Here is a 25,748-nt window from a genome sequence, read left to right on the forward strand (position 1 = left end):
TAATGTAATGGTAGTCAGTTTTTCACTGAAAACACAGAAATTTCATATTGCAAAAGGACCCAATTTAATTTTTTCATGCCAAGAAAATTAAGGGTATATCTTCAACTGAATAAAGAGCATTCAATTAACCTTAGTACAGCTGCTCTGACTTTCAGTGTCTGAGGATCTGACCTATACTCAAAAGTCTGCAATGGTTTGATGTCTGTGTCATAATTACTACATTAAAAGATACATTTCTTTTCAATTCTATTCATATTTGGTTTAGAACCACAGACACTGGACTGTCTCATTGATGGTTAATGGAAGAGATGATAGCCATACCAGCTAAATATGCCTGTAAAACTGCATGTTCTTTATGGCAATGCTTTTGAAATTAATAATAGAGCTCTCAAGAAATGCCCATGAGAAAATGAAACTGTTTTTAGGAGTAATAGGCTGCACATATTATGTACTGTTTTGCTTGTCTATTATGAATTATTACCAATAAACATAAGTGGGAAATTGTTACAAAATTTTTGCGTGAGCAAAAATTGACACTGTTTGAGAAGACAAGACTTCTTTACAAATGCAGATCATATGTTTTATCCTTAAAATGTAGGAAAAAAATGGGTCAGAGATGAAAATCACAACAAAACACTGTGTATTTCAATGATAAACATACTGCATCACAAGTTATAATAGAATATTTTAGTATTTTAGCTAAAATAACTTGTGAGGAGTTTAAGTGGGAATGGTAAAAATATTTAAAACCACTGACAATATTTTAAGATTGCATTTTAGACATTTGGGGTTTTTTACTTTCTAATTATTTGGTGATACTTTCGTTTGTCTGGGCCTTTGGTTTGTGTGCTGCTTTATGTTTTTCTTTGTATTCTGATAGTTGTGCTTTGTAATGTTCTTTGACACATTTAAAAATACCAACACGGAACTTTGAGCACTTGGAAACGTGGAGCAATTCAGAGCCTGGTCACTCTTCACCTTTACCCTTCTGAGTCATTTTGCTGCACGTTTCCTTCTCCTTGTTAGAGCTCGATGCTGTATGCCACACTTTTCCATGAAAAAAGAGGTAGTTGAGAGTCCTCAGTTATTGCAAATCATTTCTTGCTAACAATTTTGTTGTACTTTGCAGAACTGAAACCAAAAGACAGGGAGAGTTTGTAGTTTCCTTTGCAGTTGATGCAGTTTCAGAGTGCTAGATGCAGAGACTGCACGCTGCTTGAGCTCTTCAACCTGAATGATGAAACAATAGCAATTTTACCTGTGAAAATCTCTTTTTAATGTTCTCTGGTTCTTTTCAGTGCCAAGTCCAGATACCTTAATGAATTCCTTAAAAATACAAAACTTGCATTTAGACACTGGTTAATATCAGTGATCTTGGTTTTTTGTTTGTTTTACTAAACAACAATGAAAATACTTGTTAAGTATGTCATACTAAGAATAAGACTATGAATAAAAATGTCTGAATTATTTTAATATTTTTTTTAAAGGCAGTTAAAATCAGTAAACATTTCATCTGTAGATCTTGTGAAAGGATAGGAGGTTCAAAGTCTTGATAGATTGAACTTTAAATTGCTCTTAATGGCAACTGATTAGCTTAATTAATAGAGGAGATAATGTTTTGTTTTACTTTATTTGAATACTTAGACTGCTGCAATTGTTTATCTTTTGTTTTGATATTTTCATATAGAAGCAAATTAACATTAAGAAAAAAGGACCTCATCTACTCCCTCCCATGAAAACTTGCACAGCCCAAGTAGTGAAGGGCTTGGGGGGAGAAAGAGAGAAATTGTTGCATTTTTGTTCTTGGCCACATTGCCAGTCAAACTGGGATATTGATGAAAAAAATCCTGGGTAGTGTCAGCTAGGCATAGTATCCCTGTAATCTTTTTCTGAACAGTATGCTGCTGCAGACTGCTCTGTCCTTTATCCAAGTAGTAGCTGCAGCTCACTGGTAAATGAGGTGGTTCCTGCAGGGGTCTGTAAACACATTTTAGGGTTCCTATTGTGCACATATGTAAGGATCATATTGTGTAAGCCTAGTTCAAAATGGAGAAATATAGTGCACAATGCTGCCTTGTAAAAGCAAGTCCTTTGTAAGGACTCTAAAAGAAAATTAGAATTTCTCGAAGTGGCAGGAAGTGGGTCATTTTGCCTAGTTTTGATTTATCTGATCAAAATGCTCATGACTTTAAAATTGTTGTGGCTCTTTGCTACCTTCCTTTCTCCCTCTGCTCCCACTGACCCATATCTCAGTCTGTCCTCCTAAATTTGCTGCTTAGTCCCTTGAAACAGTGTCACAATTAGGAATATCTGCTAGGGCGTATCAATGTTCTCGTACAGTGGAAAAGAAAGTGCTGTGTTGTATGATACAGGGTAGTGCATGAGAGCAAGCATCAATGGCTGGAGCCTGTGAGCAGGTTGTACATGGAAAGCCCAGCCTTGCAGAGCTGCACCTGGGTTCCTGGTGATACAAAGCTTGAGACAAGAGGGAGGTGGTGTTCCCTGTTATGCGGACCCTGCATCTTTTCCTTAACCTTTTCTGCAAGGCTAACAACATATTTAAGCAGTCCTTATGGCTGCTTTATCTGCAAAGGTTAGGATTATATCTGGCTCTAGAGCAGTTGTGCAGTGTGGAAAAAGGCCATTCATCCCTTACTGCCATTCTTGAATATACCTTCAGGGAAAAACTGATGTCAAAGACACATTCTTGGCTTTGCATATTTTGCTTTTCCCTCTTCTTTTGTAACTCCTCCAGCACAGGTGCAACTTTAAAGAGTACGTGAAGGTGATGTGCGCTTACATCAATAAATGTACAAGAACTTCGTGTATGCATCAATAGTGACTGAAACACTTATGCAGGAAAGGCAATCCACAATATCACTCAACAATGCAAGTTTTTCAAAAAGAATGTAGGTTTAGCTTCATTTCTGTGAACCAGATGAAAATATTTTTTCAAGTAGGTATCCCACCTAGGATACTCTAATAGTTTATAAGATGCTCAGAGCTACTGTAGGTATAAAACGCAATTTCTGTTTATGAGATCTCTGCATCACCAAAATGCAAATTTCACCCCTGAACAGGCTACTTGCTGAATAACCTGAAGAAATAAATGGTGAAAATGGTAGTTCTCATGTATTCGGATTACCCTCTTCAAAGATTTTCCTCAGGTTTTTAATATCCTGAAAGTCCCAGTTCTGAGGCAGTCTGCAGTTCAAGCTTCATTTTCGGTTCTTAGAGTGAAATCATTTAAATAAACAAATAAAAGTGGCACGTCATACGTACATACATGCCAAAGTACACCATGTGCCAGCTAGAATTAATTTTCAAGAGTCCTCACATATATGAATTTAGAATAACAAGAGTGCAGATACATATGTTTGTCCCAGCATCTCTGATGACACTTACGGTACTTTAAATGTGTACAAGTAACATCCCTGCATGGTTCTGACCTGTGTTTATTTTTAGTATTTCATGAATCACTTTCTTTAGCTGTTTGTCTTTTTCACTTAATGAAAGGCACATAAGTCTTATTGCTAAATAACACCAGGATATTTGCTAGTAAAAATAAAATCCCTCCTCTTTTTTTTTTTTTTTTCTTTGTGAATAGCCAGATGGATGTGTTTACCCTTTAGAGAAATTTAGATTTTATGTTTTTGTTATGTTTTGTTTTCCTCCCGGTAATTATGTTGGCACTTTGCTGATCCCTAGTTATGCATTATTACAATGGAAGGTGACAATTTGATTGTCTTCAGTTGAAGAAACAAGTAATTTTATATACACCAACCTGTCAGGTAACTACCTCACAGTACTAAAAGCTCCTGGCAATGTGGTTTGGCACCTATATTTAAGTGCTTTGATGCTTGTGTAACCTCTATGGAATCAGAACTATTTTCCCTGCTAGAAATGTTGTTAGGCTTGTAGTATAAGGTTTTTATTAAAAAGACAATTCGTAACTGAGCTGCAGAGGCATTGTTTCATGTTACATGGAGGTACTAATTAGGTGGTTTAGTGCAACTGGCTACAGGTGAGCCTGAAATTGATATTTCTTTTTGCTCTCTACTGAGGTGCTCTGTCTGACTTAGAAATGAGAATCAAAAATATGGAGAGGAGGGAGGAGAATGAGGGAAGAAGGGAGAGAAACTGACTTAAAATATTTCTGCTCTGAATTAGGAGGTGCAGAGAAATGGCACATGACCTCTTGTTTTCACACCTGTAGGATTGAAAATTAACTCTTTAACTCATTACATGGAATCTTAAGCACCTCCTGAAAGTTAGGTGTAGGAGGAAGAAAAATGTAAGAATACTGTGTCTTACCACTGGAGTATGTACCTCATAGAGTATTGAAATGATTTAATGACCCTCTCAGGAACTTATGCCCATCAGGTTTAAGTGTAGTCAGGAAGATTCTTAGTTATTGGAACAAGTTGTTAACTAGCTTTGTAAGGGGAAAAAAAAATATATTCTTGTCTTTTGTATAAAGTCTCAACTCAAAGTCTAAACACGCTAAAATAAATTTCTCTTAGTTTTTTTTAGGCATCCTTTATCAAAACCATTTACATGATCATTGAGCTAAACAACTAAGTCATTCTATTCCATAAAAATATGTGAATTAATGCTTATTTATAGTAACCATTGTTTTTAAATTTTATTGTTAATGATTACTTTTATTTATATTGTATATTCTGTTACTTGCTGCCTAAAAAACCAAATCCTAATAAGTAAGTTGCTCATGGATAAATTCTTGGCAAGCTCACTCTTGTTCCCATAGTTATTGGTGAAGATAGCTCAAAGTCAGTACTGCCTTGTTTCTTTTTCCAACAGTAAGAAATTGGATATCCAGAGACACATGGTGTAGTCATAGGGCTTTAAAGGCAGCCATCACTGCGAAGCTAATACCAACCAATTAAAAAGAGATGGTTACGTGATGTAACATTATCAGGAGAAACAATTCATGAGTCAAAGCATTCCAGGGCATATGAGCTCCAGTCCAAAGAACAGCCTCAAGCTGTTTAAATAAAGTGACAGCAATATTGTCAGCTAAATATAAACTATAGAAAATATTAACTACAGTGACTGAAGATGAGCACATCCCAGGTGCTAAATGACTATTCTTTCACTGCCTTTTACTGCATTCAGAAGGAGTTCACCTTAGGCATTTTCAGTGAAATTTTCTGGTAGTGAATAAAGAGAATAGAACATTTAACCTACTAGAAAGGCAAGTTGTATTTCTGGGATTTTTTGAATCCAGCTGAACAGTTTGGATTTCCATTGAAAAGTCACCAGGGTCTGAGAGGCTGGTTTGCTGCATCCATTTTAATATTTTTGACAACTAGATAAATAGGCAGGAACTCGTGCCCTAACCCTCATAGTTTACTGTGACTGCACAGCTTAGAAGGTCACTATAATGGCAGAATGTAAGAGAAAGGCTTTCCAAAAAATTCCAAGGAACTGTTTAGCTCTCACATTATTTGATTACAGATGAAAAATACTATAATGACTGTTGCAAACCCTCTGAGCTTTGAGGAAGTCTGAATCTGAAGTCCAACTTTGTGATTTGGATTCATATCTATTAGCAGAAGTGTGATTTGTCTGTATTGGAAAAACAAATGCAAGAAAAGCTGAGTGTGTATCTTGGAAGGGGTGGGTGTATTGCTTAGCTTGATGCTTATTTCAGCTACAGCTTTGAGTGCTCAGTTAACATTATAGCTGTCATTTCTTGAATCATATTTGCTTTCACCCTCCCCCCTGCCTTTTATTTCCAAGGTGATTTTTGCAACTACCGTAAACTCTTTAATCTTGCAGAGCTGTTTATGATCCGTATGTAACTAATTCTTGTAGCGTTCCTTCAAAATGAAGCCAAGGAAGAGATTGAGGGAGTTGAACTGATTGGCCTAAGGTCTTGCTGTGACTCAGAGCCAAAGCCAAGAACAAAAACTGGGAGATTCTCTCCTATCGCTGCCTTGTCAGTTTATACAGGTCTTGTGCACAGGGATTTGTGTTGGGGTGTGGGACCTCAGGAGAAGGGAATCTGTTACGAAGTGTTCATTTGTCTTACTAAGGCTCCTTGAAAACAGATATGACAGTTCATAATTTTAGGAAATAACTGTTTATTCTAAAATGGCTGACACATTATGGCATTAGATTTACAATGAATTACATTAGTGAGTTCTGCCTACATAACATTGTTTTGTAGGGGCAGAGCTGCAAACTATTTTGGCTATTGGCAAAGCATTTTCGTTTTTCTTGAAGGCTATCTGAACACTACTGTAACTGGTATCTTCATACAGAAAAAATAAAGACCAGTTTTCCTGAATGTTTAAACCATGTTAAACTGGTTTCCAGCTAGAAATAAGTAAGTTGTTCCAGTAAATTCTGTGCTGCTATGTCAGTGTACCCTGTTCTACATCAGGCCTGTACTGGCACAGGTAAACTCACACTGCAAAATAGATTGCATAAAGGATGCTCTTGAGTTTCAGAAGGGGCTTGAGAACCCATAAAAGACACAGGGCCACCAAGCGATAATGTGTGCCACAGCTATGAAAGAGGAGGACACTGTGGGCAGCATGAGCAAAAAAAAGTATACAGTGCCATTAATTTATCGCGAAGCTGAGTGCTAATTTGTAAGGGACAGTCCTGTAAGTCATGCTTAATATTATGGGAGGAGTATAAACGTTTGTTGCTCTTTTAGAAGGTGAGGAGGGATAAGATGATGTGGCTGAGTTTTACTTTTCGTGAACGACAGGTTAGCATAAAAGCTTAGAAGGAAATATTTAAATGATTATGAGTGCTACTGAAAATGGTTTCTCTTAATTTGTTTAGTTCTGGAGTCACCAGAGCACTTAGGCATGTGCTTAACTTTTTGAAACTGGATAGTTCAGTTTGAAATTAGTGGACTGCTTGCATACTTACAGTTAGTCATGTACTTAAGTACTTTAATCTGGCACTTTGGGAAAAAGGAATGGAGACTGTTCATAAAAGCTCTGTAAGCGAATATATTTCTAATCTAATCTGATTCCAATCTACTGTTGGAGCTGTACACCTGGGTTATGTCTATACTGTAGTCACTAAAGCAGGATGAATTAGTCCATCTGAGTACCACACTACTGTAGTTGGAGTGCTATCAGAAATGAGCTTGTTTAAAATTAGTTTGGATATCTCAGCATTACAAAGCAATCATTTATATGCCTGCAGTGTAGACATGCCTTTAGGTTTATGAATGCTTTGTTAGGGTGGAGCAGAGCAGAAGCTAGAGTCTCCAGCCAACTAGAAGTCTACTTTGTCAAATATCTCATTGTTATTCCTTAGTTTATATGTTTTTAAAATAGTGTCTGGGCTATCACACTGTTGTTATCTGTGTTAATTCTTTGTGGCTTGTTTCTGAAGTGTCTAGCAGCTACAACTCCAGGTCTTCCACTGTAACGTTTAATTTGAGCAGTCAGCAGGGTGGAAGATTTTAGGCTTTGGAAGCATTTCATTTCATCTAATTGTTTCGAAAAAGAAGAAAGATATCGTTTGAAGAATTTGAGGCCATAGAAGAGCCTTAGACAAGAAAAGAACCTAACCCCCTGAAGTATTAGTATTTGTATTTAGAAGGGTATAACACAGACTGCGGAAAAAAAGGAAAACTAATGTTTTGAGAATCTGACTGGCAGTCTTTATTACAGCAGAGAGAATTTCTTCTCTGGATTAAAATAAAAAATCATGTCAGATATATAGCACATGGAGCTGTTTAGGACTGTCATTTTATGTAGGTAAAAAACCCTTAGCAGTTCAATTTTAGCTTTACTACCTTGGTATCAAGACTGACTGAAATTGGGGTTCAATTCCTCAGCTTTATTGAGGTTTTGATAAATGATCCTGCCCTTTTTCTGTCATGAGTTTAAAATGAGATAGAATTTATTCTAGGTCTGGAAAAACCAAATCAAGGTTTATTTAATTCTCAAAGTTGAGTAAGTGATAGGACTTCAGATAGTTAGGGCCCTTTTCAAATTTTTTTCATTCCCGTTAGGTATATTTTCCACCTTTACTGATTGCTGTGTTCAGCTAATCTGTCAATTTAACCAAAGCAACAATTTCACAATGTAGTTTTCTTTCTGATTGTGTGCTGTGTAATCAATATACTGATATAATGTGAGTGTAATTTCCTCTCTTATTTTATCTCCACTGCACAGTATTATAAATAAACAGCTAAAAAAGAAAAGAAAGAAAAGCACCAAACAAATCTGTTGCATCTTCTTTTAAGATTGTACCACTGTAGACACTTGTTCTAGTAAAGTAGAATTGGACCCACTTGATTGCATTTAAATTTTTCATGCTTCAGCAGTTTGTCTGGGAGCACAGTAAAGAAAACCCCCCGAGCGAGGATAGTTTAGAATAATAGAACTTGATTTTGTGTATTATAGCGGCACCATTTGCGCTGCTGTAGTTAGGGTTGTGTCAGCACTTCCATTGTAAACCCCTGTTTGCAGGGGTTATAACTAGGGAGATATTTTTTATCAGAAACTTTTTTTAAAATCATTTCAGTGAATTTAATTGGTAATAGAAAAAATAAAATAAATTATAATGGAAATTTCTGATAGGAAATTTCTGATACCTTTTACAAGCCTTATTTATTATGAATATTAATTATTTTTCCCCCCCTCTCACGAGGGATTTAGCAAATGCATTTTGAATATTTTAAATGTAAAATTGGGAAGTTATTATGGCTTAAAATTTGACTGCTATTCGTACTCATGGTTTAACATCAAAGCATTTTAGCACATCAACCTGTTCTATTGTTTAATGTTATCATAAATATAAACTACTCAAACAGGGCAGATTCTTCTCCCTTTGAATTTGATGAGATGTTGGAGTCATTTACCAATCTCTGCCTTTGGACTTGGTGGAGATCTGTGTACAGAATTCTCCCATTTAAGTAAAACCAAACAGGTAACGAGTAAAAAAAACCCAGCATGTAGTAATTGACTGGTTAACACGCAGTCACAGAGTTTATATTTACTTTGTTTTTGCTAATTATAAACCCAGGCATAATCAATATTCGGTGCATAAACTGGCACCCTCAGAAGACGTGTACACATGAGGTATGTTGACTGAGTTAATGATTGTGCTGGGAAAAGAAGGTGGGGGGCTTCATCTAGCAGGGTCCTACATCTCTGTCCCTTTTACCACAATGTTTAAAATCTAGCAACCAAAAAACCTGAAAAGTACCATGAAGTGCTGGCCTCTGACCATAATTAATGCACTAAACTTTACTATTTTAGCAAAGGTTTAGGGGAAAATATAAATGAAACACAGCCCTAAAAATTATATCATGAGGAGAGCAAGTGCCCTGGGAGGTCTGCCTGTGCTTGCTTTCTTTTCAGGCTCCAGGACTACAGGTAACTAAGTACAGTATGAAAATGTGTCTGATCATAATGCAGCAGTGAAGGAAAGGCGTAAGAGGAGCTAGAAAACATTTGAACCCTGCTCTCTCTCTGTTTTTTTAGTGTACAGAAAAAACTTGCTGGTGTGGCTTGAGGTTATTAGTGAATGTGACTTTATGTGAATATTATTTTTAAGGTTAATAGAGTCCCCTTTTCTCTATGTAAGTAACTTAAAAACCAGAACACGAATAGAGATTTTTATTTAAATGCATTTAAAACATCATGAATAAGAGGAAAGTATATTAGTGTACACGGCAAAGAAAAAATGCATTATCAGTGGATAGCTTCACTGAATGGTCACTTGAGGAAATACCAAAAGCCTGTTTATGAAATAGAGGTGAAGCCTTTCTAGACTAATTATATTCAGCATGTAATTTCTAAACTTCAGTCTGAATTTTGATTTTCAATTAACATTCCCAATTTGAAGATAATTTTCTATTTAATGTAATTGCAGGAAATAATTTATTGGCTGATTAAGACTGAGGGCCCAGCCTTCCTTAAGAAAACAGTCCCTAACAAACCAGCCTTTAAAGCCAACTCATAGCTTTGGACAGATTCAGCCTATTTTTGCAGCTGCAGAGTTGTGTTTAATTAGGATTGTGCACTATTATTCATTGGTGCAGTTTGTAGTTGAAATTATTCTTAAGAGACATTTTCATTTCTAGTTTTGTGTCATGATTAATTTATGGTGAAGAAACAGCCATAGCTATTGCTTTTCACAGAAGCTCGTTCAGTTTGAAAGAATAAGATCTGTTGAGAAGGTGAAAGAAACGAAAATCCTTTATTGTGACTTTCAGTTTTCATGACTGGTTTTCAAATTGCATAAAGTGTTGACTTATATTTTCATGTGAGTGATTATATTAATATGACTTTTAATGAGAAAAAGGAAAGTAAACCTTTTATTGTATCTTGGCTCATAGTAATTATGAACCAGAACCTTTTGAAGTACGTACAATGATGCTGGTTGCTGAACTCTTGGCATATTCTCTGTAGCATCAACACAAATTCTTTAGTGTAGTAAGAATGTAATATACGGTTTAAATTCCTCGGTTCTGCTTATTGGCAACACTGATATTAGACTCCCACTTATGCTTAGGCTCCCCTAAAGAAAATACAAACCTTTTTTTCCCTACCAGTATCGAGTTTAAGAGGCAGGATTATTTCTATTTACAGAATAGTTATTCTAAATAGGTATCAGTGTTTTAATGTGTTTCAAAGCTTGTAATACTTTCATATTGAACTGTACATAATTAGATTAGTTGATCCTATATTAATTTTTTTTCACTGTAGGATACTAAATCTGAACTCCCTCATTAATTGTGAGAAATTTAGCATTAGCTGTTAAATCCTATGTGAAACACAGGCTGCTACATAAAAACTAATGTTTAAATTGGAATTAACTTAATTATTTTTCTTTGCACTTGATATTTCCTTCACTGTAATATTCATGAAAGCATGTGACAGATTTGTAAATTTAACTGTTAGTCTCAGATTTCCAGACCCTTTAATCAGTATTTATTTGTCTGTAGAAACAGTACTAGCAAGTTAATGATTTGCTAATTTGAAAAATGCTCATGTGGTTTCCTATGTTAACTGATTTGTGCATTTTTAAAGAAATGGTATGAAATCAATTATTGTTAAAAAGCAATTAAGGTGAAGATCTTACTCCTTAGTTTCTCAGAAATTTCAGTGTCAAGGATATTCTAAAGTTACTAAAACCTGGGAAAATAGCTAATATATTTTAGCTGTCTTTCAGGTTTATTAATGATTGTTTTAACAGTTGCAGTTAATCTTATTAGAAATTTTAAACAAAGTGTTTTCAGATTTTGAGTAGAAGTCAGTTATATTTTCATCTAAGTGCAGAAACTGTGGTGAAAGCTGTGTTTGCATATGAGATGGTAGTAAGAGGCCATTATTAGAAAAAGACATTTAACATAAATCAATGCATTTATTCATCACACTTTTAAGTCATTTAAAGTAATTTGTTGAGCTATATCGTGTACTCAGTGCCTAATATGAAATGAAACATAATTATTTTAGATTTTTAGTTCAAACTGTAAATGATTACTCTGATATTATCCGTCCATTCAATAATCTATTCCATTTTTGAGCACTTTTCATATTAATGTCTCAAAACACTTTCCAAAAGGTCAAACTGGGTAAAATTTTAAACAGGTTAAGAGCAGATACGGCTTTAAAATAACTGCAGAAGAACTTATTTAGCAGATTTTGAAATAGATTTAAAAATGTGTAGAAACATCTTCTGCTTGCAAGGAATGCTGTTAAGAAAACTTAATGGACTCTTTTCTCTAAATGTTTGCTTGTAAACATAGTAACCTTCAGATTGCTCATGGGAGTAAGCATTTAAAGACTTTAACTCTTATGTAAAATCAACATGAAAATACGAATAAGATCACTATCTTCTTATGGCTGGAGAAAATCCTATTGTTTGACAAATGTAAATGAATAGAATGACATCATATAACTTAACCCTGACCTTGACTTGGCATCAGTGAGTACAGTATCTCAGTTTTTTTGATCCAGGTCCCCAAACCCATACTTTTAAAAGTACTATTGTTGACTGCATATAATTCATTTTTAATTGTTACAGGCAAGTGTGGTGTGTTTAGAGGACTGTTTTGAACTTCTTTTTTTATTATTTATTTAACACCAATGTTTTCTTTTTGTCTGCTTTTCTCGTTTTGTAGAAGAATGTCTTCCAAGCAGGCTACCTCTCCGTTTGCATGTGCAGCTGATGGAGAGGAAACAATGACCCAGGACTTAATATCACGAGACAAGGAAGAGGGAAACAGTGATCAGCATGCGACCTCTCATCTGCCTCTACATAATGTAATGCACAACAAACCTCACTCTGAGGAGCTACCAGCTCTGGTCACGAGCATTCAACAAGATCCTGAGTGGGATGGAGTAATCTCAGCCCAACACAGAATGGTGAGTTTCACAGTTCTCACAATGGCTTTCTAAATTAGTATTGTAAAAGACTGTTCACTTCCATTTTGAAATACATGTTCAGTACAATCCTTTATGGGTGTAAAGCTTTTTAAATGTTAAAGTGTCCCTGTTGGTAATAGATCAACATCAGTATGGTGTAATTGTAAATTACAATTGTATAATCTTCTTAAGTATACAGGTCTATATGAATGAGGTCATTTGATGAGTTCACCTTCGGAGAGGAATGCATCTATTTATCATGGTTTTGTTCATACCTTGATTTATGTCATAACCTTTTTAGCTCATATATTCACGCATTAATTTCTGACAGGAGAATGTATCTCACAACTGTTTGTCATCTGCAAAGTGTTGTGCTGAAGGAAAAAACTTGAATGTATTTTTTTACTTGTCTCGGAAATGGAACCCACCAAATCTAAAATATTATAGCTTCACACCACAACAAAGAAGCTGGAGTTTTAGGTGACATAAACATCATGCAGTATTTATAGGAAATTACAATTTTTTGTGGAGGGGAAAAATGTTTATGTGTAACTACGTCATACTCTTCTACTCTAGATCACCAGTTTGTATATAGGTGATGTTAGTAATGGTCAGAATTATTATCTGTGTTCTCTTCAGTAGCCTAAATTATTTTACAGTTGTAATTCTGTCTCTTCATCCCCAAAACTCTTCAATAAATGGGCAGACTGAATGAAGACTGAATGGGCATAACATCTCAGTCAATTTATTTTCCTTGCATGTGTTCCTCAGGAGCAGAATTAAGGTACGTGGAGCAGCCAGAGTCTCCATAAAATGACTTTCACAGATATTAAATTCACACAGTTAGTTTAAAAAGAATACCCTGCCTTTTCATAAAATTTCTTTTGTATTTTTATTAAACGTCTATGAGCAGGTTTTTTTCAGCAGGTCTTTATTTTTATTTTTCAGCATGAATCAGCAGCATTCAATAAGGTTAAAAAAAATTGTAGATTTTTTTGACAATACTAGCAATAATGAACTTATTTTAAATTTGGCTAGAAATAATAATTCTTATTCATTAATCAACATAGATACTGGATTCTTCATACATAGTGTGAAGCCTGGAATTAATTAAATAAGAACACTACAATAATATCTATTTTCTTAATATAGTGGTTTAGGTTTTTTCTTTTTAAAATCCAATTGATTAAAAAGGTCAAACCAAACCAGAAAGATGAAGATGCTACCTAATCTGTAATGCACAATTTAAGCCAGTGCATAACTTTCTGTCAGGCCTAAAATATTCCTGGGTGTTTGGGCAGCTGTCATGAAGAAGGCAAAATTTCAGATGTAAAAATGGCTGGCAATTTGGCAAGGTAGGTTGTAAGTTGTACATACGATTTCTATGCAGAATTCTTGGATGGAACCTCATTTTGGATGGAGAGTCACTCTTCTGCCTACGTCATGTGATAAGCACATCAGAGTAATTTTAACTTCTCTGTTATCAGGAGGACAAGCTGGGTGCAGACTAGAAAGGATTGATCAAGTTTGTTGATGGAAAAAATCTGTGAATTCATCAGCTACTTTTCTATTCATTCAGAGAGGCATGTGCAGTCTGGGAATTTCAGTCTTAGGACATCAATAACATTGATAACATGACTCTGTGTCCTAGAAAGAAAGGAACTCCTAGCTTCTAAGAGTCCACCAAAGCATTTGGTTTTGGTTCAGGCTGTTGCTTGAATGCGGGGTAACACTTAAGCCAAAATGATAGACCGTCTGCAGTATGATTGGTTGTACTCATTCGTATTGCTCTGAAGTGGTTTTACATTTACAGCAACAGAGTGCAATCTCTGCTTTATTTCTTAATGCTGCACTATCATGTCAACACTTGCTGTACCTCTGGACAGGCATTAATCAATACCCAGCTTATCATGTTTCAGAACAGGTGCATAAACTTTGCTTGAATGACTTAGCACTCTGTTTTTCTCTCTCCTTTTTCCAGTAAATATTCAGTCATATACGTAAATGAATGTCCTGAAAATCTTTAGGAATTTCCACAGTTCCCTTGGGTTAAATCTGGTGTTGGGTGTATGTCATCCTTATTTAGGTAGCTCTCAGCTAAATCAGACAGATTTCCACCCCCCCCTCCCCCCCCCCCCCAGCTCTAAGCTGGGTATAGTTTACAAGTCTTGGCTAGAAATGAAAACTGAAGTTCCAAGGCATGCTGTTTGATTGCACTCAAAAGAGACTTAAAACATGCAGAGCAAGGTCCCAGTGTATTTACAGTTTAGGTGGGTTAGATGACTAGTTAGATCACAACAGTGAAGTGGCGACAATTTTTTTTTCCTCCTTGAGGGACTGTCATTTAGGGTAACTTGTTTGATCATTTTTTCTCCCTTACTTATGTCCTTCATGAGCAAACCTTTAAGACTTTATTAATTGCATAAAGTTTCTCTGAAACACCTCAGTCTCCAAGCAGGCATCAATATTACTAAGAAAGAATTCAGAGGCACCCGCAATTTTCCTGATGAAGGCAATTTCATACTCCTTTAAGGGAGGATAGGAGTTTCTTTCCAGAAAGACAAATTCCAGAAGGTGAGTCAGGCAAATTTGAGATAGGTGCTGTGGTAGTTACTGCTTTTCTACTTAATAAAATCAAATCCCCAGAAGGTAAGCACTTTCTGACCTTTGTCAGATGGATCCTTTCAAAACAGATTTGAAGAAGCACCTGCTCATACCATTTACACTGAAAGAAAAGACAGTAATGCTGTCATTAAAATGCATCAATAATGTGTATTGTCCAGTTATAAGATAGTAAATTCAAAGAATGCTGTGTCAACATATGGGGAGGAAAAAATTTCTCTTTTGTGTTGTATCTAATTAAGGGTACAATCCTGCATCCTTTGTGCCCTTAAAACTGCTAAGCAGTTCACTGGAATTTGTGAGAGCACACAGTATGCATCGTAACACGGTACAAGGGTTGTACAGATCTGAAGTGAAAAGATACTGTAGGAGGGCAATTTTACTGAAAAAAAAATTGAGATTTCTCCTAACATTTATGGTATGCAGCACTTTCTGTAATGTAAGATACCTTGAAACTACATCATGTATTATCATAAAAAAAACCCACACTGGCTAGAAATGTTTTCAAACTTTCACTCCCTTTGATATCAGGCATTGCTTTCCACTGAGTCCTTTGTGTATTCTGAATGTCTGGAAGCCAAAATATTTTGTTTTAACTCCCACTCTATAGTATTTCCCAGCTGTGTACTTATATGGTGTAATAAAAGGATTTAACAAATGAGAAATAGCAGCTGCATTTGGAAATTCCCTTTGTGCTCCCTTTTCATTTGACAGATTCAGCAATGTATAGCAACTGTAACATCAGACCTGTAATGACTTATACTGTGAGTATCGTATCACCAGTCAATTTGATGTTACAGTGGAGAGAAGATAAAACAACCAAAAGATTTCTGTAATTTCATATTGCTGAGCTGAAACAGTTATATGTATACTTCTAAGTGTAACTTAATATAAAAATACCTGTACATATGGGTATTTATTGCTGCCTGTAATCCTACTAGAAAATAAAATTGATTTTAGACCAAGGATATACCTGTTTGCTGCAGTAAACTCCAAGAAAGAGGGCAAAGTGGTAGTGAGATAATGAGGAAAGTATCTTACTTTCTCCCATGAACAGTGAGTAGCAGGCAAGAAATAGAGTAAAATTTTTAGTTTGCATCCAAAACCTGGCTCTCTTGGGGCAACAGAGAGAGAGGACAAGGGGGAAAGCCGATACTTACTTCTGCTAAGTTAAATAGTAACTGAATTGTTATATCCCAGTAATATATTTACTAGTGGAGAATATGGAGAATCATAATTTGTGCTTTGTTCACTGGGGAACCAGGATGGTCCCCACCTTCATACAGAGCCTCACACATCTTGTGAGGTAAATTTTGAAGATTTCTTTATTTTTGCTCTGAAGTATCAGGAGAAAGCAATGCCAACAAAAAGATACAAAATTAGATGGAAAAGTGCCCTGCTCTTCTTTGAGGAATAGGATGGTGACTTCCCATGGCTGTAAGGGCTACTTGCGAGTCTTGTGAAAAATGCATTTGAGCAGCTTTAAGCTAATGTAATCTGTAATCTTTCTCCAAAATGCAGAATTCCCCCACCCGCACCCAGAAGCAGCAAACTGTTTCCATCCCCAACCCCAATGTAACTATCTGGTAACAGACAGGGTTTTGGAAGAACTGACGGGCACTGTGTTGACCGCTCTACAAGACGATGTATCGCTGTGATCGTCACTGTACTCTTTTTTTCCCCCAACGATGTTCCTCACCTGCCCACTACTGTAGGGGGTATATAGACAGCATGTGTGTGCACAGAATGAGGGCATCCACTTCTTTTTGCTCTGCTGTTACTTGGAATGATGCAGTGAGAGACTGTTACCTGGAACCACAGCAGCAAGTCAAGTCTAAAGGGTGGGTGTTATTTCACTGGGAATGAGGAAACCCAGGCACATATAAATATTTAAATTCAAGTTAGTTACCTCCAAATATATGCTTTGTTTCCCTATAATTTTGTAACATCATTCAGAGACCCCTTGGATTTAGAAATGAAATGTATCTCACTCGATTTTATCTCAAATAGCAACATTGACATATATTTCATAATTATGTCAAGTCTCTGTCTTTTCTTGACTTTTTGCCAAAAGATTGAAACGCTTCCTACCTTTGCACTGTGTCTGCCTGTACAGCTCAGAAGTACTGACAGCAGATTTATGTATGCAGCGGGAAAAGTGAAGATCCCTTAATGCCACATATATCTGTTTTAAAATAATTTTAGATCTCCAAGTATCAAATTTAACTTTATATAGTTATATAGCAGCAAAACTGATGGCATCAGAAAGGCAGAAATAGGTGGTATCCGGAAGGTCATAATGTTTCAGTGCTTATTGTCTCTACATAAAACACACACAACCCTTTTGCCTACCTCCACCCCCCACCCCTCCTTGTTATTAACTTCTCTTGCTGAAAGTTTTTCCCTTTAAGGAAAATAAACTCAGGTTTTTAGGAAAGATCATGGAAAAACATTTACACAAGCTGAACACTGTGACTTTGTTGTTACATAAATTCATGGCTTCAAATCCTGAAAAGTTATAGATACAATTATATGTTTTGAAATTTTATATTTAGTTCCTTTACAGGCTGGATATGAGCATATAAAATGCATCAAATATAAATGCCCTAAACTCTGGCAATTCTGTATCTGCTAAATTGTTCATGCAGCTGTTATTTACATTTACAAATCTGAGTTTTGTGATGATCGAAAGCAATTCTATTGTGCTTGTGATATTATTTCTGCATGCCAGGTAGTGCATTAGAGTTTTTATCTAACTAAAGAGGTAAATACCTTCATATGTAATTGCATGGGTACAAAGTTTTGGCTGAAACTAAAGGGTGTGAAGAAGCAGATGATATCATATTTTATTTTTCCATAAAATAGACTCCTATGAGAAATATATTGCAGAAGAGATAGAAGTAATTTTTTCAAGCACGTTCTTTTGATTCAAAAGCATTCAGGTATGTGCTTAACTTGACTTTATTAGGACTACCAGCAACTATAATGTTAAGCACATGTCTAAAGGTTTGAAAGATCAAGAAGCTAGTTTTACTAGCTTTAGCATAAAAAGATGTTTATGTTTCATATTAAAAATAATAAGAAAAAATACCCCAAAGTGTGCAGGGTAATGAGCTTAATGGAAGTAGTGAAATACAAAATCATCTTTATTTGAAGAAGAATCAAATAATTGTTCTTTTTGGCATGCCTGCTATATTTCTATTATATTCATTTTGACACTGTACATTTTTTTTTCCAAATGCACGGTCTATTTTAAACCCTTCCCTATATTCTAGGGTGATCTGTGTTTAAACAGAATTAATCACCTGAATTATTTGCAAAAGACTTGTATTTTATGTTCATCTATACCTGTAGCAAATTTACTCCTTTCTGTTATTTTAACATTTCCTATTTTTTATAAAGCGATTTCTGAAAAGTTTTAAATTCACTTCTGTATGTTGACATACAATTTTTCAAAAGTAGAAGCATTAACATGCTCCAAATTGTTTTTTTGGTTTTTTTCTTTCCTTGGGCAAGAAGGAATCAGGTATGCATGCTGATTAACACACTCCAGTCATTAACATGTGATTATGTGGGCTGCATATTGAGCACCTGCCAAAAGATAAAATCCAGCACTTTACTACATCTGCGCAAGGACTTTTTGCATTTCTTTTGTACTTTGACAGCTCAAGAAAAAACAGACTTTGGTATCTTTGTTCAGCATAATAAAACTGTGTACATAAAATGTCTTCATGGAGGAAAGAAAGATACTACATGTATTTATTTTAATCTTTGAGGCCATGAAAAATCTAGGGACTGAGACTTGCACAGCACCAAGTGTAATATGAATCTCTCAATGTACTGTATCACTGACATTCATATACAGTTTATAACATTCCTGCAGGTTTATAAGGATTATCTGTTCTGGGATTCAGCCAATGTTATTGTAATTCACAACAGTTTTATGTGATACCTTTATGTCTCATAAATGTCTTGTTTTTATTTCAATCTTCCAAATGTTTCATCAGTGTTTACCTTAAAGAAATACAAGTACTCTATGCAGCAGGCTGGTTTCCTGCATGCATTCCTCTGCAAATGCTAAAAGGGAAACATAAAGCATGTAATACATGTCATGTAACTATATACAGAGAAGGATTTCTATGTGCATTTGATATTGCTAAAAACATAAATATGAATTTTATTTTGATATTTACAGTAGATCTAGTTATAGGTCAGGCAACTAAGATGACCTATTAGGAGGAAGTTGGATATATACAAAATGGTCTGGAGTACCCAAGTCACACAATCCTTGTTTTATTTGGCAGCTTCTGAGAAGCATACATCACAAAATATGTGTCTTTATTTACCCAAAAGGCAAACAGTGCTAATCAGCTGGGACTGATCACAATGCATCTTCTGTTTCAGTTTAGATGAAGATATAAGCCTAAATACTCATTCTGTAAATGGTGGTCCATTACTTCTTCTTAGTAATAGCATTTAACCGAAGTCCAGGGCATAAAGTCTCAATATTGTTGTGATTTACTACCAAACCTAAACACTGGATGTTAGGACATATGGCATTTGGATAACTAAGGAAATCCTTAGCATCTAACTCTTACAAAAGTACACATGAGTTTGTGCATATCATTTGTGGGTAAGTTGATTGCCATATAGAAGTGATTGGTCATTGTATTTAAGAATTTTGAGGTCATATTTCTGTTCTATTTGCAATAAGGCAAAATGCCTGCCAAAGTTTTTCACAGATTTGCTCATTTGTAAAGAAAAGGGTTTAAATCACATAGTTGAAATATTATAACATTCTGAAATCCCTCTACCCAAAAGTTTGTGTACCTGAATTCATTAGTTTTGCTCCAACAACTGAGTATGAAGGGATTACTGCAATTAGATAGTCATATTTTACATCAAACAAGTACCTGCCTATTCCTTTCCAAATAGATACCTAGTCTTGCAATGGCCTATTCATAAGACCATCCTAGTATCACATATGCCCTGACCTAGATGAAGATGTCCCTGCCCATAGCAGCAGGGTTGGACTAGATGACCTATGAAGGTCCCTTCCAACCCAAACTATTCTATGATTCTACGATTATTATATAATTTCATTTTTAAACCCTTGATCTAAACTAAAGTTATTTTCCTCTTTTTTTTCTCTTTTTTTTTTTTTCTCCTTAATTTAGCATATTATTTCTTGGCTTAGAGCTAGTGATTATTCCTGTATTGTTTCTTCTTGAGGTTTTTATGTGCATAGAAGATGAAATACAAGTTTTTTGCAGATTGTATTCAACCTATACTTTGGCACTAAAATCAGTGTAAGGTTTATCAGAGTAAATGCTGAGTTAAAGACTTAAGGTTTTATTCCATTACTTGCCATTTGCCCTCCCACTAGCATAATTTGCTGAGACTTTACAAATGATATTCTCTCAATAGCTCATAGCAGTCATTCTCAAGCCTTGGCTTTAAATAAATCTTTCTTAATAAATCTTGTGGTTTTTTTAATCGGATGAGAATTGGAAATGATCGCTTAGATTTCTAATTTCTCTTAATTCTATTTAATTAAATTCCTCGAAATGGGAAACCTTATTTAATGTAGTGATTGGAAATGATTTTGTAAGCATTTGCTTTCATTATATGTTAACTCCGACTAGTTCCAAGTGCCAGCATGCCTCTAGTACTTGGAATCAAAATCACTCTGGATATCCAACTTTCCTGGGGTGTTTACATGTGTCCCATTCAATGCAGAGGCAGATAAATATCCTTTTATAACAGAAAAGCCTCATCCACATGGAAATAACCAATTCAGCTAACACATTTTATGTTAGTAATATTTGCTCTCTACTTCTTCCTGGCCATTCATCTTGTGATTTCAATGGAACTCTTACAGAAACAGTTTGCTCTTTGGCTATTGAGTAGGACTGCAGTTGTTAACTTTCAATCAAAGTTGATAGTAGTTATTCTTAAATTGGTAACTAACACTGTGACCCTCATTTTGTACAGCCCACAGTTTCAGTTCCTGAGTTTTCCTCTTTTCTCACCTTCAGAGAGCTTTCTTCTTTGAGACAGAATCTGTCTTCCCTACATGAAGCATAAATGCCACCATAAAGGAATTGTGATGTCTCTTTATTAAAATCTGCAACCTCATGCACTTCCCCCATTTAAGGCTCCCTATTTACAGAATCCAATTCACGGGACTGTTGGTGTCTCCTTAACCCTTATGAGGACCCAAAGAGAGAGCTGTCCCAAGCCAGGTCTCCAGTCATTGTTGTAGAGTCCCCAAACTGAAGGGTTACTTCTCAGCGCCCAAAATGCAGTCCCCATATTTTGTACTTTGGCCATTCAGAAGAAGGAGCCAAGAATCAAAGCCACTATCAAAACTATACTTGAGCCATTCACAGCAACTCTAAAAGGAATGGCCACGGGCCACTTTTTTACATCAGACAGCCTAGAAAGCTGTTGAGACTAAGGACACTGTTGTTGGACCACATATATTCAAAGCAAACTTGGAATTGATTAAAGTTCACTGTCCCTGTAAAATGATGAGGGTCTAGGAAAGCTTTTATGATATTACACTGGAAGTATTAATGTTTTCTCATTGGCAAATGAGTAGGAGGTTAGATACAGGTTTTAGGGGTAAATAAATTTCATGCATGATTTCCTGCATGGGCTACCTATCCCTGGGTGAACCATGCATAGTATTCTACTATTCGTGCCTTGCTAATTTCAGGTTTTCCATCTTCTGTACATTTATTCATTTTTCTCCATTTTGTCCACTTTGTAGCCTAATCCTTAAATTTTAATGGCTATATACAGGTATTAAGTCTGGTATAATAGGCACATTTAGTTAAAACTCTAAGCATTGTCAGTCGAATGATCTGTAATAGAATCTTGTCTATGCTAATGGACTTAGAAGGAAATACATGCAGGAAAAATGCCTTTATTTACCTTGATATGAAACCTCAATGTTTCAAAGATAGACTCTTTTTTTTTTTTCCCCCCTGCTGTATAATAAGAAGCTGTAATAGTGGTCCGGACTGAATTTCTGCCTTCAGGTGTTGGGCAGTAAGATTTTCTGGTTTAGTCATATCTTCAAATAAATACCTCTTCAACTTTAACCATTTTTATATCTGACACAATGATAAGGCAAAGAAGAAAGCTTAAGATGTAAAATAATCATACATGTTGTTCCTTAAGCAGTCAGATTTGTGCCTAATTTTGTGCAATAAGCTGTCTTCAGATTTTATCGTTTGCCAGTTACTAAGGGCTAGTCTGGAAATGCCACCATTGTGGTGGCAAAAATCCTTGTGCAATACCCTTGTGTATTCTGGTATAGGCATAAACAGTTCTACAATTGCCCAGTATTAGCATGTGAGTGGAAGGATACACTTATAAGTCTAGCAAAGGTATGATGGGATCCTGAGCAATCTGCACCAGATGTCACTTTGGATCAAACTGAGAAGAAACCCACTCTGCAATGTTATCTGTAGTAAGCTATACCTATGCCTAAGACACAAGTAAAATATGCTTCAGATGGACATAATATTTTGATACTTTATTAATATGTTGATTTCTAATATCTTCTATTTCTTTACTATTGAATTAATCCCAATGTAGTCAAGATTTAAAATGTGTGGGGTTTACTGTGACTGAATTTCACCTATGTTGGATGAAGGAAGTATGCTTTGTGTTAAAGCTTTTGTCCATAGACTAATTGTTTGCTATTTCCCTTATTATAAGAGATTTTCTTTTTTTTCCTCCTTACATGGAAATCACCGAAATAAGTAGGAACAGCACACCTTGAAAAATGAACCTCTCAAAGGGACTGTCATGTGTTGAAGATACTATTTCAGGTTTAGACTTAAAATGCCATCTTACAGTAGAAATGCATGAATTTTAAACATGAGAATTCAGGGATGTGTCAGTTATCTGGTGTATTATGTAGCTACTGGATGAATTTGGGCACCAGATTGTGTACAAATACGTTAAGTGGACATTAATATCAGTCATATTTTCTTGCCAATTTTCTTATTATCTGAGAAAATAATGCTGACAGAAGTTGACTTGTGCGAAGGATTGTCATCAGGGCTGATGGATTACTCAGCTGGAGTTCGCAAAATGAAAACATTTTCGCTGATCTTGGCTAGGCATTTTGCTTGTCTTTACCTCTTCTTCCATGGTTTTGGAAATAGCATGAAAAATACCTTTAATAGCATCCGTTCTTTCCTTGCTTCAAATCAAATTAACTGGGGCTTCCTCGTTCTGTGAAAGCTTCTCAAGGATAGGATCTGTTTCATTATTGAAAAAGAACCAGGTTCTCCTTCCCTGACCATGAATTTATTTTTTCGTCCTATAGTAAAGCATGGTGGTACTTTTCCATTCTGGATTCCAGATTTTCTAGTGAACATACTGTATGCATTAAAGCAAGAGGACCAACAAACACCTTGTCAAGATGATATACCTCTTCTCTGAGACAACACTCCGTTATCCATGTGAGGTCAATATAACCAGTTCATATGGATGGAATAAAAAAGAAAGCTGCCAATGGTAGATACATAGGAGTAAAAATATCTTTTCTGACTACATAGCTATAAAATTCCTTCTGAAGCCTTTTCAGTGTTTCATTTTAGCTACATTTTTATTTACGGATTATTCACAAATTAATCTAGAATAATAGAATTCATGGGAATTGGTGTTGTTTCTTGTAGATAATTGTACATGCAGCTGATGTAGATTTTTCTAGCTGAGTTCTGCTATTATTAGGTAAGGTATTTACACTGGACTGGTCTGCAGTTTTTCCATTTGCCCACTTAATCCCTTGAATGCCTTTCAGTTTGTGCAGTTCTCCTGCTGAATCCTTAGCCACTCTTTTTAACCATTTCTGATTTCAGAAAAAGATGGGGCTCAGAAAGTTATCCTTGCTGGGTTTCTCAGAGTGCCAATTCAGATAATACACTGCAAATGTATTAGCTGTTAGTGACCGCAATACTATAGCTGTAGGGCCAAACAGAACCAAAAATATTAGAGATGCCTTTTATTCTTTGATTTTTATTCTATATTTTAGTTACCCACAAAACTGATAACATAAAATACTCAATTATTTGGACAGATTCTCATTCTTGCAAAGGCTGTCATTCTGCCTCCCTTCCATAAATGTACATCATTTGCATGGAGTTTAAACTTGTCTCATCTTAATTATGGACATTGCATTTCTTTTGAAAAGAAAGTCTTTTGAAAGAGAAGTGTGAATGTACTGCCTAATGGAGGCAGGGCTTGGAGAGTCTTAGCTGTGAAGGAACATTGTGCTGGACCATGTATACGTCCAGACAAGTGAGAGGATAGGTTATCAGGAGGAAGAACATTCAGTCATTTCTACTTGCTCCACAAATTAGCCTTATCTTCTTGTTTCCGGCCTAAACAACAGATGTAGTGTTCCTTGCTAAGAGCATGAAAAAACTCCTGGATTGAGTCTGATGGATATGATTCATGTACTGTAAGAGGACATTGTTTTCTCGAGAACAAACTCCTTTAAAATTACTGTTACTCTTGTACTATAGTCTTCAAAGGAGGAAATGCCATGTTATATAATATTAATTATTCATTGAGGAAATGTATTATAGAAATTCAAGTTTTAAATTTGAAAGATGTTAGAAGATGCTTTTTTCATCTCCATTGTAACTTAGACCAAGTTTTAAGAAAAATCCAAAGTAGTTTTCAGAAACAATTGAAGTTAACAAAGACTTCCTTTTCTAAAGGCAACTGAATAAATTCAGCTCTGTGCTTGGTCTAAGATATTGTTGTCCCTTGTGATGTTTGATTCTTTAATGGATACAAATGAATAGAATGAAAAATTCTACATGTTTGATAGATAAAAAATGAAGGTAAAGTTTTTGTTCCATGTCACCTCTCTTTGTGCTTACAAAACCTCTGTCACTCCTAATGTGTTGGTAAGGGTGCTGACACTGCTGGGATGCAATAGTGTCTTCTTCTAGTTTCCTGTCTTAGTGAATAAATACATTTTCAACACCACTAGCAAATTCTGCCTCCTTCTCCAACGGTAGTAATGTTGCGCTGATCATATACTAGTGTGCTTGGTGATGATTTGCCACCGCCACTTTCTATGTAGTCCACAGCTCTTAGTTATCACACTTGCTCATTGTTACTGTTGCTCCTTCTGTGACATTGCACAGCTACTGCTTAATCCATACAATACTGAAGCAAAGATATATGTCTGTTGTTGCTGATGGTTAATGTTTTCTAGCCCACCTTTCTTCAGACCTTGTTTCATCTGGGACCATTTCCCAGTGCAAGTTTCTTCAGTACTCTATAGATGGATATATCCAGCTCATAGAGTAGTAGGAATGTTATTGTTTGTGAGGAATGCTATGCATTTGGAGAGTCATTTTTGATAGAACTATTAATTCATCTCTTACTTCTTAAATGTATTGCCACTATTATTATTACTGTTTAATTTGAAAGGAAATCTGGTTTATGGCATCAAATACATATGATGGCATTTCTAGACATACCATAATCAACTCCCTCTCCCCCTCTTTTTTTTTAACCCCCTATTTTTAGCATTCCTGGCCTGGTACTATTAAAAATTAGAATAACAATTTTGGAAAGGAAAGTGTGCAAGAAATTCCCATGGTTGAGTTTTTGAGGGCAAACTGAAGAATCTGTTCTCTTTTTAGCTGAAAGAGTGAAAGCAGAGATGGAGCAAAGGTTGCGTCTATGGTTGGGAGAATGAGGAATCTGAGC

General features: G+C 35.6%; 1 protein-coding gene across 19 annotated transcripts in view; it reads left to right on the top strand.

Moving 5' to 3' along the window:
* The window catches only part of SOX6 (SRY-box transcription factor 6), a 379,634-nt gene that overhangs the window by 131,797 nt on the left and 222,089 nt on the right, over positions 1-25,748 (top strand). For 14 of the 19 annotated variants that reach the window (XM_030481391.1, XM_030481392.1, XM_030481383.1 and 11 more), the window contains one exon: positions 12,131-12,374. In XM_030481391.1, the coding sequence (XP_030337251.1) occupies positions 12,135-12,374 (240 nt within the window). In that variant the 5' untranslated portion in view covers positions 12,131-12,134. Of the gene's footprint in view, positions 1-2,816; positions 2,910-8,812; positions 8,915-12,130; positions 12,375-25,748 lie in introns of those variants that run through there. The other 5 variants (XM_030481377.1, XM_030481379.1, XM_030481378.1 and 2 more) reach the window with 2 other exon arrangements.

Source organism: Strigops habroptila, chromosome 4 (assembly GCF_004027225.2).
Source record: "Strigops habroptila isolate Jane chromosome 4, bStrHab1.2.pri, whole genome shotgun sequence".
NCBI classification, from domain to species: Eukaryota; Metazoa; Chordata; class Aves; order Psittaciformes; family Psittacidae; genus Strigops; species Strigops habroptila.